General features: G+C 46.1%; 1 protein-coding gene across 1 annotated transcript; it reads left to right on the top strand.

The window, feature by feature from the left end:
- The first annotated feature begins 1,961 nt into the window (after window positions 1–1,961).
- On the top strand, window positions 1,962–15,025 carry TNFRSF18 (TNF receptor superfamily member 18). Its single transcript, XM_007070202.4, has 6 exons — window positions 1,962–2,605; window positions 5,442–5,585; window positions 8,652–8,739; window positions 9,236–9,333; window positions 10,389–10,514; window positions 12,168–15,025. Exons 1-6 carry the CDS (start codon window positions 2,440–2,442, stop codon window positions 12,308–12,310), a joined length of 765 nt encoding a protein of 254 aa, XP_007070264.2. The 5' UTR covers window positions 1,962–2,439; the 3' UTR covers window positions 12,311–15,025.
- Window positions 15,026–15,345: the final 320 nt, after the last annotated feature.

Here is a 15,345-nt window from a genome sequence, read left to right as displayed (position 1 = left end):
CTTGGTCTGCAATGATTAGGAATGCAATGGTTAGAAAGTCTCTGAAGGCTTTTATGTGAGCTTAGAAGCAGGTACGATAATGAATTAGAGATTGTGTGAAACAGAAGGGAATTCCTACAATGAGAATGTTTTGGTATAACTTTGCTCAATTCATTTACATTTATTTATCAAACGTGGGGATTTGTAGCCTGTGTCTCTTTGCAATAAATAAATAGATTCCCAAGTTAGAGCTACTTGACTAGTCCAAAAGCATGTTAGTCAAATGAGTGATTCAATACATCCTCCATCCCTCTTTATTCTATGAATATAGAACTTCACAGACTCAGGGAGCCTGGTCCACAGACCGGTGGGATCTACTGATTAGCCACTGCCTGAAGAAAGGGATGGGGCAGTGGTGACAGCCCGGGCCCAGAGAACGCTGGCCCCAAACTGCCCTGGGGCCCCAGGGAGGACTCTGTTGCCACAGAAAGTGTCTGACTCTGAGCAGCTGGAAATTCTCTCTCTGGATAACACAGAAGGATTCACATATGAGTGATTCCCTTGTGGAGATGGACAGGAGAGGGAGAGCCCAGAGTTTGTGTTACCTTCCCCAAGAGAAATCCATGTTGTGGTTCAGAGACACATCAAGCTCTCCTGGAATTAAATGATGGAACACAAAATATGATGGGCCAGATCAGACCTAGGAGTCCATCTAGCCCAGTATCACCCCTCACCCTAGATCAGACCAATGGGCCCATCTGTCCTGATATGTTGCCTCCTCCCTGCTAACCTGGTGTGATGGTCAGGGTCCAGACACCCCAAGAGGAGAACAGGGGGTCTGCACCCCAGAGAGTAAACAATTGAACCAACTGGTTGAATACAATATTATTATATATAAAACAATGTCAAGTAAGGCCTTTTAGGAAAGCTCGTAATATTCTGAATGTGACGGTCCTTTGAGATGCGTAGACAGACTGTGGTTGTGAATTGATGTATTTGTGTAGGGATAAAACTGTGCTCATAATTCGTGCTGCAACCTGCAGCTCCACCTCACAACAGGGAGATGGTCAGCAAGGCAGGAAGGTGGTCAGCCTGCCTCCCCAGCCAGAGAAGACTCGTTCCAAGCACCTAGCATTGTACAACCTAGAAAAAGACAAGTGAAGGACCATTCCGATTATTGGGAAAACACTGAAACAACTTGAAACTGAACAGAAAATCCCAGTCTTGGAAAACTAAGAATGGGGGGAACTTCTCCCTCTTTCTTTCTTTCTTTCTTTCTTTCTTTCTTTCTTTCTTTCTTTCAGAAAAATCTGCAAACCCAGTTAAAAGGAAAGGGGTTTGACATGAAGGGTATCTAGAACCGAGGGACCGTCTTGAAGGTGGGGGGCTGTCTGTGAAGACTGGATCCCCACTTAGGGCTAAGGGGCACGCTGGGAAACTGAGCAAAGGCAATAGGTAATTTGCACTAGAAGAGGCATTTTTATCTAATATATAATTGTAAAACTTGAGGTTGTGTCTTTACATTGCTTTTCTGTGTAACTTGGATGTGCTTGCTTCGCCTTACTTGTTCCTCTTTGGATCGGTGGTTTTTCTATTAAAATAAACCTTTGGTATAATTTTAGCCCAGACAAGTCTCTGTTGTGCTGCATGGTATGTGTGTCCCAAAATGAACAGATAACTGGGGAGCAGATTTCACTCCTTCGGGGGTGACAAACCAGAGGAGTAAAATCCAAGTGTCTGGTAGTGAAGAACTCCGGTAAACGGATTTGGGAAGACTCAGGACTGGAAGGGCTTTTGAGGTCACCATGCAAGGAGTAACTGGGCTGCTGGAAGCTAGGGTGAGACCTTTCTAGGCTTGTAGGCTGGCTACTGGGATCAAGGCTCTGATCCATACATAGCACAGCAATACAGCACTAAGGCACCAAAAGTTACCAGGCAGGTGGTGACAGAACCTCTTACTGGTCTGAATGATCCCCAAAACATCAACCACTGAATGCAATGGAGGTTGAAAACCTGGACTCCCCAGGGTTATCTATCCAAGGAGGGATTCTGGAATAGCTCAACATTCAAACCCTTCTTTAATCCAAGTTAACTTGCAAGTGTAGAGAAGCCCCTTTGAAAATTTCCTCCTGCTGTTTCCAGGATGCTCCATCCTTACTGCTGTCCTTTGTGAGTGGCCCCTTAACCCTGTCCTTAGTAGCAATTCCAGCTAGTTTGTACTGCATCAAAATACAAAGCCTTGATGATGCGTCAATTTTCTCCCTGCCCCCTCCCCTTCGAAACAGAAACTGTGCGTAGAGGAAGAAAACCACATGTAGGTGGTAGCCACACACTACAAAAAGTGCTCTGCCAGTTCAGAAAGCATCAGAGAGACAGGAGGCGCTTGGCAGGGGCCGAGCTGAAATAAGCCCAGCCAAGGTACCTGAGCTGTAGCAACTCACAGGGAGAGCAGCTTGAGATATGGCCGAGCAAAGAAGACTCTGTCTCCCCAGGCAGGGGATCTGCTTGGTTTTGTTGATGGACCTCTGGCTGCGGGTGGAGCTGGCTCTGGCGACCGAGTGCTCCAATGATGAATTCAAAGTGGTGACCAAGGAGGGTATTACAAACTGCCTCAAGTGCAGCTCAGGTAAGGGGGTGAGGGAAGGTTCCTCTGTCTTGTCCACATTGCATGTTGACCACAGAATCAATAAACATGGGGAAGGCAAATTTCAGTGTGACAGGAGCAGCAGTGTGTGCAAAGGAAAGAAGAAGCAGGGGCTTCCCCCTTCTTGTTATCAGAGAGGGGCCTGAGCTGCAAAATTCAGACTAGATTTGTGTTCTTGTTTTTGAATCTGCCGGCACCCAAAGGTTGCCAGTGTGGGGCTCTCTGGTTTTGGGTTGTCTCTTTGCAGGGATAGGAAAGAGCAGGCTGCAAAATTTGGATCTGGCTTTGGATGCAGGACCATCCCAAAGCTGAGGGGTGGTTTGTTTCGAGCATGCTGGCCACGCCCAGCTCTCATTAGGAATCGCTGCCAGATCTCTCAGCCAGCAGGGTAGTTGCATCCTCTGCATTCGGGCTAGAAATGCTCTAATTTGTGGGACCAAAAGTCGGAGAGCTGGATTCTCCCCCAGCCTTGCCCCTGGTGTTGCTATTCACACCTTTGCAAAGTGGGTGTCAAATGCCACTAAATCATAATACTTTGCACAGGCCTAAATGACAACCAAAGGTGCAAGGTAATAGGGACCCAGGCCCAGAGGCTCAGGGTCATTCCAAACTGTGTGCAGGTCTTAGGATGTTCATGGAAGAATGAAACTGGGATGTAGTGGAATCTCCATAACTTGTAGTCTTGAAGTCAAGATGGGATGTCTTTCTAAAAGATATGCTGCAGCTCACTCAGAAGTTATGGGCTTGATGCAGGAATTACTGGGTGAGGTTCTATGGCCTGTCTTATAAAGGTCAGACCAGGTGATCACAATGGTCCCTTCTATCTTTAATATCTATAAATTGCCACACCAGCATAGATCTAAGGTTCTTCTGGTCTGGTATCATGTCTATCACAGTGGTCAATGTTGGACACTTCAGAGCAGTTAATTGTGCAATACACACAACTGCTGATCAACTGATGCTTGGAAGCAGAAGGGTTGGAAGCCATTGTAAATTTTACCCTGGATGGTGTAACAGCAAATGCTGTTCTCATACAGAAATGGCAACATTATCAGCTGTGGTGTTCCATTTTTCTCGCAGGCAATTTTACTGCCTAGACAAGGGTTTTGTTACATTATGTGACTGTGAGGTCAGATTCCGGACAAGTGTAAAGGTGTGATGCTCGCACACAGTGAAGTACCCCTGTCCCATCCCACCCTAGCCTTTAAGTGAGTCACTGAGTCTCAGCACACTTTCCCAGTCTCACACATCCACCGCAGGCAGTCACACCTTTGAGCTGGCTGTCTCAGCAGAGAAGTCACAGAATGAGTGGGCCATGGAGACTAAATTCCCCGTCAGCCCCAGGGCAGCGCTGAGACACACTGGTGGGGCAGCGTGTGGGGAGATTGCTTTGCAGTTGCTGTCCATGCTGCCCCTGTTCTGTGCATGGAGGGTTTCAGGTCCCCAGGGCAGTCTGCCAATCCAGCCTCGTTCACCAAAAGTAAAATTCACTGGAAGAAAGAGGTGGGTAATCCCAGGCCAGCCAATGGCAGCTCAGCCAGCCCCAGGGCCTTTATCCTACAAGGTGCTGAGTGACTTGAGTTGGCTGCAAATTGAGGGTGGTCAGGAGTGATTCATTAGTAGCCCGTAATTCACAGGCTTTTTATGTACAGAACAAAGTATTCTAATCTCTCTTTGTTCCTGCAGCTCACTTTCTTTACATGCCGAAGTCATTCCATTAGTTTTGCTCCAAACCATCCAAGAATGGAAAAAATAAAAGGGGCCAATGAGTGACAGGTGAATTGAGGAGTATCCGGTGAATCCCCCTGTACATTCCAGCATCAGCTCAGGAAATCGCTGATGCCTGACCGCTGCCACACACCTTTTTGTTTGACGTCCTGTTGCACTGATCTGTACTTTCCCTGTTTCGCCCGTGATGTTACCCAACCGCTGGGCAAACATGCAATTCTCTTTCCTCTAAATAGCCCCCTTGGGCCTGGTGTGACAAGCCCTGGCCCTAGCTAATGTGATCAGTCCTTCATTTTCATGACCTCTGGAGTCTCTCATCATTCATTTTTTTGTTCCGTTTTGTTTTAAAGGGTGTCAAAAATTAGAGATGGGAATGAGTTGCGGAGTTCAGATCTAGATTTGGAGCTGAGCTTCTCCCAATTTGGAAGGCAGAGAGGGTTGGCTCTCTGGTTTGACTCTGTGTCAATTTATTTTGGAAGCAAATGTCTGAATGCCAGGGAGGGGCAGGGAATGAGAACTATGGCACTGGTGGTCTGGAATCCTGTGGGCAGCCCTCTGACACAGGGCTTTGCCCGACTATGCAGGGCTTCGCCAACAGACTGGAAGCCCAAAGGCTGAACGCAGAGCCTGTGCGGTGTTCCCTTTGGTCACGCAGCACCCATCACCTCACAGTACTCAGGCCTGACATTTGCAGTAAGTACCAGTGGACTGCAACTGCCTGCATTTGTAATATGCTGCATTTTCCCATTAAAGGTGGGGACAGCCAGGGACTTCTGGGGGTTACCTTTGGCCCCAGGGTTCACCTACCCTAACAACATACTCTAGGAATCCCAGTGTGCTGGAGGAGTCACAGTGGGTCAGATTCTCCACAGTTTACCTCAGTGCCACCCCACTGACTGAAACAGAGTCCTTCTGGATTTCCACCCGTGTAACTGAGAGAGTGTTTGGCCCCATGTCTATATATCCTTCCCAGAGGCACCCTCCTGCCTAGAAGGAGGTTCTCCAGCATCACCCAGTAATGCCCATGGTTAAATAACAAGAGCCAGTTTCTGGTCTCTGTTATACCAAGTCTAACTTTTTGCTTTCCTAGTGACACGCGGCCTTTCGGATCCATGCCCTGACATCCTGAAACCGACCTGTAAGTGTAGTCCTGGGTACCAGTGTAGTAATCTTCCATGTACGACCTGCGGGCCACTCCCTCAGTGCAAGGCGGGGACGGAGCTGAACAAATCAGGTAACTATAGGAACGCAAATGAGTCTGCCAAGTTGAGCTCCATGAAGGTGGGGAGGGGCGTCAGTCAGCAGACATTGTCCATACGTCCTCTACACGGGTGCATTCTGGAAGCTGCCCGGTGGTAAGGAGGAGATGGTTCAGCAAGCCAAGAATCAGCTTCGAAGTGGCTGAAGTCCATGAAGTAAACAGTTCAGATCCTGAAAAAAAAAATTATTTGCTAGCTCTTTCTGGGCTACTTTGCAGTTCTAAAATTATGGTGATGGCAGGGCGGCAGGGGAGTTGTGAAAATTTTACCTCAAAAGATGTGTTTTTTGCAGCCAAACAGGCAAAATGTCAAAATTCTTCACATTTCACTGCAAAAACTCGTCTCTAGTATTTTACTCTATAATAAGATCATCTTTGTGTGTTCAGAAATTAAACTGAGGAGCGTAATATAAAAATGATGGATGGACAGAGTGAAAATTTGGCCATATTTCACTCCAAAAGAGTCCTCTTTCTGATTGTAGACCTACCAAATGCATAGGGTTGGAGGGGAGGGGTCATTACATGGATCCAATTTCATGAAAGACCAGGTTTCAAATCTAATTGCTAATATTTTGCACAGCTCTGGCGCATAACAGCGAGTATGCAAAGAAGGGAAATGAAAAGGGAACTAAAAAACCAGAATAGATGAAAAAAAGGTGGAATAGCAGGTTTTAATTTAGCAGCCAATCATAGTTTAACAATGGGGAGATAGGGCGGTTTTGTGGTTGAGGCACTGGCCTGAGACCTAGAAGATGTGGACTCGAGTCCCAGCTCAGCGACATGCCGGCTTCTTGGGCAGGGCCAGCCGGCTCTACCGTTTTTGCCGCCCCAAGCTGTGAAAAAACCTGTCGCCACCGAATTGCCGCCGTGGATGGCGGAACAGAGAAGCTGCCGCCGAATTGCCGCCACTGCAGAAATTCTGCTGCCCCTTTCTGACGGCTGCCCTAAGCACCTGCTTGGAGCGCTGGTGCCTGGAGCCAGTCCTGTTCTCGGGAGACCTTGGCGGGAAAAACATTTAATCTCTCACTGCCTTATTTTTTATGGATAAAAGAAAGATAATGATACTTCCCTATCTCGCAGGGTGGGTTGACCTGATGGCTCTGTAAATATGCAAGATGTGCTCAGAAATTACAGCGATGTGGCCCAAACAAACAGGTGGATTTTAAGGAGGGGGCTGATTCAAATCCCATTAAAGTCAAGTGTAAGATATGCATTGATTTCATTTTGAAATTTTCAAAATGTCCCATTTTGGTTTCTTGAGTCTAAACATTTAGACTAAAAAAGGGGTGGGAGGGAAGGTCAAAGTCGGAATGGAACATTTTGAAATGATGGAAACGAAACATTTCATTTGACCCGAAATGAAGTGTTATTTCATTTTCTCTCTACAACATCCCAAATAATAGCGCTCCCACTACCTCCTCTTAGGGGACTAGTCTACAATCTAATGGATCTCCCTCCTCAGGGGTTTCTCCTAATGCCCATCTTAAAGTGCTCCTTTCTTACATTCATCCCATTCCCCCAAGTCGTAGAAATGCAGGGCTGGAAGAAACCTGAGAGGTCATCAAGTCCAGCCCCCTGCACTGTGGTAGGACTAAGTAAACCTAGACCATCCCTGACAGGTGTTTGTCCAACCAGTTATTACAAATCTCCAGTGATGGGGATTCCACAAGCACCCTCGGAAGCCTAGTCCAGCGCTTAACTACCCTTAGAGTTAGAAAGTTTTCCCTACCATCTAACCTAAATCTCCCTTGCTGCATATTAAGCCCATTACTTCAATTGACATGGAGAACAATTGTTCACCATCCTCTTTATAACAGCCCTTAACATATTGGAAGACCCCCTCCCCCCTGTCCTCTTTTCTCAAGACTAAACATGCCCTGTTTTGTTAACCTTTCCTCATAGATCAAGTTTTCTAAACCTTTTCTCATGTCTGTTGCTCTCCTCTGGACTCTTTCCAATTTGTCCACATCTTTCCTAATGTGGACAATTTCCTCCTGTATCTTACATACCACACTCCCCTTAATACACTCCAGAATATTGGCCTTTCTCACAGTTGCATCATGTTGTTGACTCATATTCAGTTTGTGACCCTTATAATCCCCAGATCTTTTTCTGCAGAGCTAACACGTAGCCAGTTATTGCCCATTTTGTATTTGTGCATTTGATTTTTCCTTCCTAAATGAAGTACTTTGCCCTTGTCTTTATTGAATTTAATCTTGTTGATTTCAGAACAATTCTCTAATTTGTCAAGGTCATTTTGAATTCTAATCCTGTCCTTCAAAGTACTTGCAACCTCTCCAAATTTGGTGTCATCTGCATATCTTATAAGCATGCTATCCACTCCATTATCTGAGCCATTAATGAAAATATTGAATAGTACTAGACCTAGGATTGATCTTTGCAGGACGCCCTTCCAATTTAGCGGTGAACCATTGATAACTACTCTTTGAGTACGGTCTTTCAACCAATTGTGCACCCACCTTATAGTCATTTCATCTAGACCACATTTCCCAAGTTTGCTTATGAGAATGTTATGTGGGACTGTGTCAAAAGCCTTACTAAAATCAAGGTATAGCATCTATTGCTTCCCACCTGTCCACTAGCCCAGTAACCCTGTCAAAGAAGAAAATTAAATTGATTTGGCATGATTTGTTCTTGACAAATCTATGCTGGCAATTTCTTCTAACCATACTGTCCTCCAGGTACTTGCAGATTGATTGTTTATTAATTTGTCCCAGTGTCTTTCCAGATATTAAGTATCAGGAGGTAGTCATGTTAGCCTGTATCCACAAAAACAACAAGGAGTCCGGTGACACCTTAAAGACTAACAGATTTATTTGCATTCCTTCCCCTTTGTTGTTAATATTAATTGTGCTGAGTATCTGATAGGCATTAAACCCCTCTCTTTCTTGATATCATCAGTTATTAGCTCTCCTCTCCATTCTCCATATTTACTCTGAAATGTTTGAAGATGGACCATACTTGTCTTTCTATGCAGCAATGCTGCCTCCCAGAAGTAATCCCCTTTCTTTTCTCTCCTAGGCACTGATCACTTCAAATTCACCTGTGAACCCTGTAAAAATGGAACCTATTCTGACACTCTGAACAGCTGTTGTAGGCCTTGGACTAAGTACGTATTTATGGATAGATCTCTTCTTTGGCAATATTCATGATACACACCTCAAGTGGTTAATTTTAAATTTTTTTAAAAAATTAAAGCCACAGCAATTAATTATCCAAGAGTCCGCTGGGTTACTATTACAGGTGTTTTTGCTTGGCAGGATATCACATGAATCTTTTCTTTGGTTTTGTACCCAACCAATCTTAAAGTGAAACTTGGGGAAATCAAAAAAACCCCACATTTTTCACCTACTTTCAGGTCAAAGCCACAAATTGACCCAAGCATGGATACAGTTTGAAACTGGGTCTGGGTGGGATTGAATCTTAACAAGCTTCTCAGCAGAACTGGTCCAGTGTATCCAGCCAGAGCAGCCATAATTTGGCCAGCTGTGCTCTAAAGAAATAAAAAATACAGGAAAGAGAGACAGGTGGAGTGGGAGAGAAGGAGGAAGCGGGGGACAGAAACAGAGAGAGATGTTCTTAACAATGCTTTGCCTTTTTCTTAGCTGTGAGAGTTCTGGATTACGAACAATCAGGCCAGGAAATCGTACCCATAATGTGGAATGTGGCATTTTCGGAGCTGTGACCCCAGTTCAGCAGCAAGGTACATCCTGGATGGCAGATCATTTACTTCAGATTCTTCCTTTCCTCAAGGCATTTAAGATCATGATCCCCAGACAAAGGCACGATCCTGGTTTGTGACATCATGGTTGCTTGGCATGGAAGAAATAACCCTTGAGTTCCCTGTGGTATTTATGAAGCAGCATGAATTGCTGAGAAGCCCAGATTTAAACATCATGAAACACTGCTAATAATAATAACCATCAAAGGGTCAGGAGGAGAAATGTAGGGGTGGTAATAGAACTGTTCCTTAGCAAACAGCTTATCAGAGTTTTCCATCCGGCATCTGCTGCTCTTTAATAGGGCGCTCTCAAGAGACACAACTTAGCAGTTCATCACCCACATTCAAATTTCCATCTGTCTCTGACTCCCGCACCATGTGCCAGTTGTCGGTCCCACTCACCCAGATGTCAATTAACAGCAGACCCTGGAAACTCAAGTTACTAATGGGGAAAAATATTGAGCCCCATCCTGGCAGGTACCAACCATCTCTGATGGGGTCCTGAATGCCCTCAGCTCTCAGAGATCATTGGAGTTGAGGGGCCTCAGCAGCACCAGGCCCTTTGTATGCAGATATCTTTATTTCTACTGGGCCAGGTCACTGGAGCTGCAGGAAGGGTAAACGTTTGGTCCATTGTGTGTTGTGTTCCTTCAGGGAAACCCTAGGCTGAGTTTGACTTGCACCCTGTGACACTCCATTGAAGCCAAAAGTAAATGGATGAAAAGATAGAGACATATTAGGTCCTCATTACAACACAGAGAGAGGAGGACGCTCGTGTTTAAGCAATGTAGAGATCATGCATGCTACCCACAAACAATGATCTCCTGCACACATGATCCCAGGCCAGTTCTGACCTTTGTGATTAATAACCCGTACTATGGTTTTCCCTTTCCTAGTTCCCCGTCTGACTCAGGCGTAGATTAACACAGTGCTCCCTCATTTTCTTGGAAGCATTGGCTTCACTGTAGCACAGGGCTGGGCTGTGGGTCATGTGATCCATGGCCATGTATTTCATTTCATCTCCCCCTGCTCATCAGATTCCAAGTACACCACCATCCTGGCGATATTGACTGCACTGGGTGTATTCATTCTCATCTTGATGACTTTCTTCCTGCACCTTTGCTTATGGACACTGAAGAAAGAGAAACTCCACATCATTGAAGGTCAGTGCATCTGTATGGACTATTTCATGGTAGCTGAAGGGAGGAAGGCATGGGTCAGTGGCTAAGGCCCTGTGGACTTGGTAGACCTGGGTCAGTTCCCTGCTCCACCATTGACTTCTTATGTGACCTTGGGTAAACCACTTCAGTTTATGTCTACACTGCAATCAGAGGTGTGATTGCAACTTAGGTCGACACACTCACGGGATCCTTAATCTACCTAGCAAGGCTTAAAATAGCGGTCAAGAGGTGTGCAAACCCTTCAGCGCAGGCTGTGCAAACCCACTTGGAACAGTGGCTATGTACTCACCTTGCTAGCTCATGCTGTCGAGTCTTCGTTGCTATTTTCAGCTATGCTGGCTAGATTAAAGCTAGCGTGAGTATGCCAACCTGAGCTGAAAATCACACCTCCGAGTGCAGTGTAGACATGCCCTAAACCTGTCTGTGCATTTATCTCCCCATCCCTTCCTCAGAGGGATATTGCAAAGGTAAATATGCTTAGGGCGGAGAGCTGCATGGGGACCAGGTAGATACAGATGTGATGTGTGTCCCGAAGCAGACACTCTGGATGCATAGGCATTGTTTCCTGGTTTGCTTACGCAGCAGCAACCAGCGGGGAGAGGGGCTGGTTTTGTGTGTTTATGCTGTGTGCACAAGTATTTGTGGCCTGCAGGGTGTGTGACTGTGCGAGGAATGAACAAGCAAAGATTATACTGCCCGCTCTTCTAAAGGTATAATGTAGTTCAGAATCTTGAGCTGGACTTGGGCTTAACCTGTTAGAGACCCCACCCAACACCGAGGGTCAGATTTTCGTTTGCATGAAGGCACTAGATAGTGCCGTAGCAGTGCAATGGGTTGCATGAAGGCACTAGATAGTGCCGTAGCAGTGCAATGGGGCTCTTAAGTGGAGGTAAATACATTCACACACAGTCCACGGCCCCCTTACCCAGTCTGAGCAATACAAAGGGGCCTTAAGTGTCTACACTGCGAAAAAAGCCCTCTTGCAGCGAGTCTCAGAGCCCAGGTCAACTGACTCGGGCTCATGGGACTCACTCTGCGGGGCTAACCATAACAGTGTGGAGTCTGGGCTTGGGCTGGACCCTGGGCTCTGAAACCTGGTGTTTGGGGGAGCAAGTCAGAGCCCGAACATACACCCTGCTATATTTTGCCCAGGTTCTGAGACTCGCTTCCATGAAGGGTTTTTCTGCAGTGTAGACTCACTCTTAGTGTCAGTCAGAATCTGTCCCAGTATTATGGACAACGAGCCAATCGTGTCCTTTCAAGGCTCATGATCCATCCACTTGAGGGCAGAAATGAGGCAATCCCTGGCTGAGGGCCTATCATGGGGGTCCCCTAAGCATCCTACTTTCCGGCAGACATTCCAAAACAGGAGGTACTAGCCATTGTGTTGAGGTGTATAGTGCATAGTATAGATTTTCCATGTGGGTTGCAGCACTTGAGATCTTTGCGGGCCTCACCTGGACTCATTCCAAGTTCTGAGGCGATACGATACCTTAACATCTCCGGGTGGACAGCAAGAGTAGGCTCATTCATCACTGAATGTGGTGCACCTGTCAGACACCCGTGAAATGCTGCTTCCCATTCCTTACAACCGAAACCTAATGTCTGCTCCTTCCCTGGGGGTGCTCCCTACAGAGCCTGACCATCCCAGCATTCTGCTGCCACCGACGTGCCGCCTGGTCGAAGATACTTACAGCTGCCAGTTCCCAGAGGAAGAACATGGAGGCAAAATCGCTGAAGGAAAACTCTCTTATTGCCCTAGTGTGGGGCCACACTGAAGTTGCAGATGGAGTGAGAGTTGCTGCCAAAGAAGCAGAGCTGGGCTTGTCAAACGTTGAGCAGAGAGGGGCAAAGGGGCAATTTTAAACATAGCAGCAAGAAGTGGGCTTTTGTAACAGATTTTGTGTTAGAAATTGAGGAAAAACTAACTCAAGCTGACATTTAGTGCAGCCAGAATCCCAGCTCTATGTTCCTCCTTTTCTGAGCCCAAGCCCTCCTGAACTCAGTCCGGGACTAGAATATCCAGCTCTGATTTTCCCCTGGGCATCCCCTGCTCATGACCCTGGGGTACCTCCCTTACTGTGTTGCATTTCTGTGGTGTGTCAGGGTCTCTCCATGAGGCCCTACAGTTGCCTCTCTCCTGGCCATGTGAGTATGTCCCTGGGGAACTTAACTGAAGTTTTCATCAGGTGTTTTGCCAAGGCGGCGCATGTGTCTGCTGGACATATATGAAGGGAGTGAGAGGGGCAAAGTGTGGCTAAAGGAGCATTTTTAGTCTGCAATACTGCAGTCAACCATATTGTATTCCACTCGCCCCGTATTGTCTTCCATTGGTAGGTGAAAAGGGGAGCTCTCTCTGAATCTGTGAAACGTTTTGCTCTCGGGTGGAAACAGGATTTCCTTGATGCTTTTGCTGATGGCGCAAATCTCAGTGCACAGCTCTTGTCCCTGTATAGTTTCCAGTCTGAGGCTACGTCACTTAACGTGTCTGTGAGCCCTGCTCTGGAGACAATCAAAGGCCCTTGTGTTTGTTTGCAGAGATTCTTGCAGCAGAGCAAGAGCCTTGGCTTAGCGATAGGAGAACATGGGGGTGTTTTGGGTTCCATGACACCTCAGGGAACATTTGTTTTTTGCCCTGGGAGCCATTTTTGTTTCAGGAATAGTCAATTAAAAATACAATCAAAAACCCAACCTGAGGCCTATTTACAAACCATAAAGAATCTGCTTTGTAAATAATTCTTACCCAGCTTCTAAACAAAACAAAGGCCAGGACTTGCACTTTTGGGCAGGGCCAAGGGAAAATTGTGCCTCCAAGATCTAGCTCCTCGGCTGGTATAGACCGGAGAAGTGCAATGGACGAGACCAGCAATTTCAGTGGGGCTACGCTGATGTACGCAAGCTGCGGATCCAGCCCCAGAAGTTTTGAATTATGTTAAACTAGAACCCCAGATTTTCATAGGGTACCACCACTGGTAGAATGAATCCCTTCTGCCTTAATTTTAAAGGCCAAATCCTCATCTTTGTGGTCAATCTCCTTCACCGGAGCTACTTTGCATCAGCAAAGGATGTGGTCTTTTGGCTAAGACTCAGTGTCTTTCTTTGACACCATCCGAGTGCTATGTAGTTTCCTAGCCCTGCCCTCCTCCCCCTGCCCCCTTCCAGGAAAGACCGATAACTTTGGAGACAAATCTCTTGATGACTAAAAGCTCCCTGAGCCAGGATGAGGTTTTGAGTCAGAGTTCATACAAAGAAAATGCAAATACCACCTACCTCAAACCAGGACGTCAATTTCCTCCTCTGATTTTTGGCAAGATAATGAAGTGAGGCCTATAAGTTAAGGCAAGCACTGGAAATATTAATGCGTGGTGAATAGAAATTTGCATTTTTCTATTAAATGATAATAAACTGTGTTATCCTTAGCTGTACAGACATGTAATGCAGTCCCATTGATAAGGCCTACTCAACAGAGGAATCTCATCAGCTCGGAATTATTTTGAAAGCAATTCTGTACGTCTCTACAATTCCTGATCACACATTCTGTAATCATTTGGGCGGATCATTGGATTCCTCACACTGACACGTTTCCATAATTTCAGTGTGTCACCTTCATGCTGCCAAAGCAGAGTTCCATGGCGATTTATTGTTCTAACGTTATTTTGCTTGCTTCCTTTTGTGTGAACTACCGAATGTTGTGATTTGGTGCAGTAACTGTAAAAGTGAAATCAGGTGGGAATGATTGTGAGTTATAGCACAGGATGGGAAGTCTGGACTCCTAATGCTGCCACTGGCTTGGTATCTAGCCTTGGGCAAGTCACTTAACCTGTTTGTGTCTTGGTTTCCATATCTGTAGTAGAGGCATTGTGTGACATAACTGGTGTTTGTAAAGCATTTGATGTTTCTCTAACGCCTTTCAGCCAAAGATTTTGAAGTATCATTCTTACTCAGGAAAAGCACTATTTACTCTTGCACCCTCCACCCACCACCTTGTGAAATTTGACCAGTTCCTCATTAATTCTCCAACATTTACCATGACTCTCACGGGTGTGGCTAAATCACATCAGCAAAATTATAAAAACGAGGACGAGAACGGGGTTTGTTCTGCTCCAGCTGTGGAATGTACAGACCCACAGCTGGGGTGGGAGGTGGGGTGAACGGGAGGAGCCAGAGGGAACGGACCCCAAAGGGTGACTTTGTCTTTGTCAAAGAGTTTAAATTCTGGTGCACTTCATGGCTTTGAGCTATCACAGGGTTCCCTTGCTACTGTTAAAGTGAATGTCCTCCTTGTTCCAACTTGCCAGCTAAGCAAAGGCTGTTGCTGCTGCCCCAGGTGTGAGTGTTTGGAAGCTGTCATTCTGTGCATTGCCTTTCCTTTAGACAGCCGTTTTGTTTATTATGTATGTTTTTTTTAAAAAAAAAATCTTCTTGTGACCTTTTGTAAAGGCAAAATAAACATTAGCTCTGACTAATAAATCAATGGAGCTGATCTGAATTGAGCCAAGATTCAGAACAATTGTGGGGTTTTTGGTGGCTGTTTTCTGTTCATTTTTAAATTCTCTTCTTTTGGTGGATTTATCTCCGTGCTCTTGGTAGGACTGAGTAAGTTTTCTCCACACAGCTCTTCCATATACACCTGGCTTCTACCCCTGCACACCCCCGCTATTCCACTCCTGTGTCCAGGACCGGATTCACCATTAGGCTAAAAAGGCTATAGCCTTAGGCCCTCCTATGTTTACTCTTACAGGTCAGGCAGGGGGCACGGCCAGGGCCGGGTAACAGTAAGCAAGCTTGCTCACGCAGCCCTGCTTGGAGAGTT

This window comes from Chelonia mydas, chromosome 18 (genome assembly GCF_015237465.2).
Source record: "Chelonia mydas isolate rCheMyd1 chromosome 18, rCheMyd1.pri.v2, whole genome shotgun sequence".
NCBI lineage: Eukaryota > Metazoa > Chordata > Testudines > Cheloniidae > Chelonia > Chelonia mydas.
The sequence above is the reverse complement of the archived record's forward strand: the minus strand, read 5'-3'. Positions and strand labels throughout refer to the sequence as shown.